At 39.2% G+C, this 5000-nt stretch overlaps 1 protein-coding gene across 2 annotated transcripts in view; it reads left to right on the top strand.

The window, feature by feature from the left end:
• Window positions 1-5000, top strand: part of LOC113805857 (uncharacterized) — a 21030-nt gene that overhangs the window by 9348 nt on the left and 6682 nt on the right. Inside the window, exon 1 of one of the 2 annotated variants that reach the window (XM_027356923.2) lies at window positions 2857-3049. The exons of the other annotated variant lie outside the window; for it this stretch is intronic. Within the exon in view, the coding sequence (XP_027212724.2) occupies window positions 3009-3049 (41 nt within the window). The 5' untranslated portion in view covers window positions 2857-3008. Of the gene's footprint in view, window positions 1-2856; window positions 3050-5000 lie in introns of those variants that run through there. 2 annotated transcript variants of the gene reach the window in all.

Below are 5000 nucleotides of genomic sequence, written 5' to 3'. Positions count from 1 at the left end.
TATGTATATATATGTATATATATATATATATATATATATATATATATATTTATGTATATATGCAAAAGCCCGAATGATAGGCCCTATAAGAGACGTCTTGACTCCTTTGCTATATAGTGCTGCTGGAGTGCGGCTGCTCCGAGCGAAGTGTTGCTCCCTGGCTGCCCGCAGGGAGTCGGCTTGATCTCCTCCACAGTGGTCTACGGATCGCTCAAAGTCACGTTGTTAACATGTGACAGCCGGTGACGAACAAGCAAGCGTTATATCAATATTTAGTTCTTGCGGAAGGGAAAAGACAACACATTAGAATGTCTAGTGTGGCAAGAAGAGAGGAATAAACAGGGGAAGCAATGGTCAGGCGTATATGCATGTGTTTATGTATGTATGAGGATACGTATGTGACAAACATGCGAGGCCACAGCATTTTTTTTTCTTGGGTAGCTGGCAAATCTGTTGATGCATAATTATGCAATTCTGCCATGCACTCGTTAATCAGGTCTGTATCGGTGTATTTTAACGGACAACAAGTAGAGGAAAATCCGCTATTTAAGTTCTCTTCGTAAATGCGTTTAGTAACGAACATGTCATCATCGCTAAAAGAAACTCGGGCGAGAAACACGCAATATTTTGAACCTTCTAAGTTTCCACTGAACTTTTGAACCTTCTAAGATTCCACTGAACTTTACAAGCGAGAAAGGTGTGATGAACGAAGTAAAAACTCATTTTATGTCACCGTTATTGATGAATATAGCATTGGATATGCATCTCTTGGATAATGTATCCATGCGAATTCGGCTTGAGTTTGTCGCCGACAAGTTTGTTGTCAACGCAGCCCCTGCCACTTCAGCACATAATCCGGTGGTAAAACTCGATTCATGCAAGCTACAACTTACCACGTTGAAAGCCAGAGATTCGGCAAGAGAAGCACTTAGTCGATCTTTACAACACAGTCCTCTCAGCTATCTGTATAATAAGACGTTCTACAAGACTTATGGCATGCCTGGTAATCAGACCCAGTTGACAATTGACTTGCGGTGGAGTTCAACTGTACCTGCAAAGTTATTCTTATTTATGGTTGACATGAAAGCATATGCCGGAAATTATAAAACCAACCCAGTTCATTTCGGGCATAATCATCTGAGCAAACTTTTGGTGACCGTCAATAGCACATCTGTGTATAATAAAAAGCTTCCCGACACAATGCTCGGACTTATACTATCATTCGCTGAACGCACTGGGCTTAGAAAAGGACAGTCACTCACCAAAGATGGTTCTGTTAACGGGAAAATTAAAGCGGTCATGGATTTACAACCAGAAAAAATGGTTAGCAATAGCAATAGAGAATTCCGGAAGTCTTGGTGATGAACTATGACAAGCACCTGATTCAAATATTGTTTTATTCCTGGTGGGACACACGCAAGGTGCAATTTATATCGATAACGAACGCAGGGTGGTTACTGATATCAGAGCATAATGAATTGTTACGAGGTGAACAATATTTGTTCGATGTTTCTCGGGAGAGGATTTGTTTGGCGAGGGTGTTGTCGAGCGGATCAATTGCCCGTAAGAAAAAAGCTTAGTGCTTATAATGAGTTCTTTGTGGTTATCATTCTTACATCTCGACAAAGACCGTCAATGATGGGACATTATGCTTTCACTGTGAATGGTAGATCACGAATTGCTTACTTTGATTCTTATGGAATTCAACCGCATATTTATTCTCCATGGATCAGTATTAAGAAAAGTTTTCTCAATATCAGCAAGCCGCTACAGAGTCTTGATACTTTAGCTTGTCGAGCATGCGCCAGTTTCGTTATGTACAACATTTACACGGGGTAGAAAACATTAGTCAAATATTGTGCAGGTATTTTTCGAAGAATGACTTTAGATATAACGATAAAAAGGTAATAAAGTTTTTATAAAGACATTTTAAAATGCCGAGATGTGAGAGATTGTTCTGCGATCGTAAGCTTAGCAAAGCAGAATGTCAAAAACTGTATTGCATGTGAAGGGGAAATTGTCTGTCCTTTCCCGTGGTAATTACCAGTCCTTTCCCGGGGTAATGATCTGTTCTTTCTCATACCTCGATTTATTACAAGTTTTTCCTGGTTGGCGGACCAGGAATAGATGCGACGGGGGTAAAAAAAACTCGCTGATTCGGACAATAGGCTTATTCTGCTTTTCGCGAAGAAAAGAACAATCCACCACGAATTCCCTCGTCCGGCCTTGAATGCTTTGACTGGGGTAAGTAATTTCTGTGTTGGTGTCTTAATGCTTATCTTTATATTATTTCAAAACTGATTATTTCTATTGTCTGCGATATTTATATATATCATGATAAACACCTCTGTTGTTTATGTACACTATTCAATTCTGTTTCTCGATTTTCAGCTGTGACGGAGGCTGTTGTCCCTGTGATGTTTGTGGCAACACAGGAGGAAAAACTATCGTCGGCAGCTAACGGTGAGTATAATCTGAACGTGCTCTGATATAATTTTTCATCATTAAAATTAAACTATTTTTAAGGCATGTGCTCTCTGTCATTCATAACAACGATCAGTTTCTGCTTTAACCGAGAGTATATTCTGAACAAGGTCTGTTATTATTTCTATCATTAAAACTGAACTATTTCAGGGAACGGGATGTGATTTCATTCATAACAAGTAATAGTTTTGGGTGTCTGATTTTTTTTTTTTTTTTTTAAGTTGCAGCTCTGTGCGGAAGTAAAGGAGTTTCTGTCACTTTTGCCGCCGATCCTGACGCGCAAATAAGATCTGGGTCTCCGTCGGACGAGGACGTGAAGGAAACTAACGTTGCATATAAAGCGACGAGGCTACTGAGAACCTGGCAGTCAGGCATCAGGCAAGGGGCGGGGCACCGGTCTTCTCGCTCTCACTCTCTTTCTGTTTCTCTCTCTCCTTCTGGCATGCAATTTTTTTCACTGCTATTGGCTCTTCTATACTTACCCAACTTCTGATTCTTCTGCTACATAGAGAGTTGACTCCATCATGGCAACACTGAAAAGACTACGAGTTTGCAGATACATGAGGTTGGTTCATTTCCGTGTTCACATATACATACACAGACACATGTCTACGCCCACGCCCAAGTACATACACATATAGGTGTGTGTGTGTATGTGTGCATATACATATATGTTTGCATATATTTGTATACAGTATCTCTCTCTCTCTCTCTCTCTCTCTCTCTCTCTCTCTATATATATATATATATATATATATATATATATATATATATATATATATATATATATATATATATATATACACATTAATATACACACGAACACACACACACACACGCAAAACATTCACATGCCTATCTATCTATACACACACATATATACATATATAAACACACACACACACACACACACACACACATATATATTTGTATGCAAGTATATATGTCTGTGTGCATATATTTATAAATATATAAGGCCTTTTTTGCAACATCACAAAGGCCTTACCCCTTTGTTGCACTCTTTGCTGTTGGCTTGTGGTCACTGCAAAACGCGAGATCAGCGGAAGTTGAAACCGTCTTCTCTATTTATATCAAAAGTTAATCGAAAACCATTAAACTACTTAATATGACATTTTTTTATATCAAAACCACAGCATGGGAGCTTCGTACATAAAGGAAAAAACAACTAACTCTTGTTCGAATTAGATTATTTACACACCTCTCTTCGCTTTAATTTCTCAGATTTAGACAAAAAAAAATCCTTTTCTAATTACACCCCTGGTTCTTCAAATGGAAAGCGGAAGTATGTTGATTAAAAAAAGTCTTTCATCTTTCCGTAACCACCGCAAGTGAGCTCCATGTTTACATAGAATCCAAATGTAACATCAACTCGGTAATTCTAATGATCACAAGCATTTACTCGTCTTAATGCCTGTGACGTATCAACAAATCAACACACACATATATGTATGTGTACGTTCTTACCTAAATGTTTCAATGCAGGTGGTGTAAATGGTTTATTCACCTTCTACAGCTTCACTCGAGTGAAGATAAACATGAAACGAGACGACAGTGCCAGTAGCGCCCCCGGTAGCAGGCCCTAGCGAGGGCACAGCCGCGCGGAGGTGAATGAAGGACCGCAGGCCAGGCTGTCTCTGTGTGAGTGCTGTATCTGAGTCAGAGAGGTCAAGCTGGGTCATCTTGTATTCGACCCCGGCAGTGTCTGCAGGGGGCGTATATTTTGAGTCGTGCCATGAGGGGCCTATGCTGGCACAAGCAGCATGGTGCCCATAAGGAAACTACGTAGTCTGTGAGATAGCATAAGACACAATGCTATGCAGTATGCCATAGGTGGTTCCGTCTGCTAAATTTAAATTGTATAACTTTTTTAAACTGATGCACATTTTTGGCACACGCTACGTTTTGGGGGGAGACTATTCCATACTTCAATAGTTTTGTTTGGGAAACTATATTTTTTGACATCTTTATTGCCTCTTTTTACTTTCAACATTTTGTTGTCCTCTCAACCTTCTTGTATTCAAGATTTTGTTATCTTTACCTAACTCCATTCTTCCTGTAATACAGCTGAACAGCATAATCATGTCCCCCCTTTTCCTTCTTCCTTCCAAAGTAGTAAGTCCAAATTTCTGTAGTCCATCTTGTGGTCGCTCTTTGAACTCTTTCCGGTTTGTCCATTTCCTTTTTAGTGTGGATTCCATACCGTGGCACCATACTCAAGACGACATCTTATGATTGCTTGTAATGATCTTCTTTACCATATCTTCGTCCACATACACGAATGCCCACTTCATGTTGGTAATCAGTCCTAGCATTTTGTGGACCTTTTCATTTATATGGTCATTTGGGCTTAGGTTTCAGTTTATGATTACTCCAAGATCTTTTTTCGCTGTCAGCTGTTTTTAATATTGTGTCTACCATTATGTTTAATATTGTGTCTACCATTATGTTTAATATTGTGTCTACCATTATATCTAATATTGTGTCTACCTTTATAT

This window comes from Penaeus vannamei, chromosome 36, assembly GCF_042767895.1.
Source record: "Penaeus vannamei isolate JL-2024 chromosome 36, ASM4276789v1, whole genome shotgun sequence".
Taxonomy (NCBI): Eukaryota; Metazoa; Arthropoda; class Malacostraca; order Decapoda; family Penaeidae; genus Penaeus; species Penaeus vannamei.
Note: the sequence above shows the minus strand (reverse complement) of the source record. Positions and strands in the feature narration are given on the sequence as shown.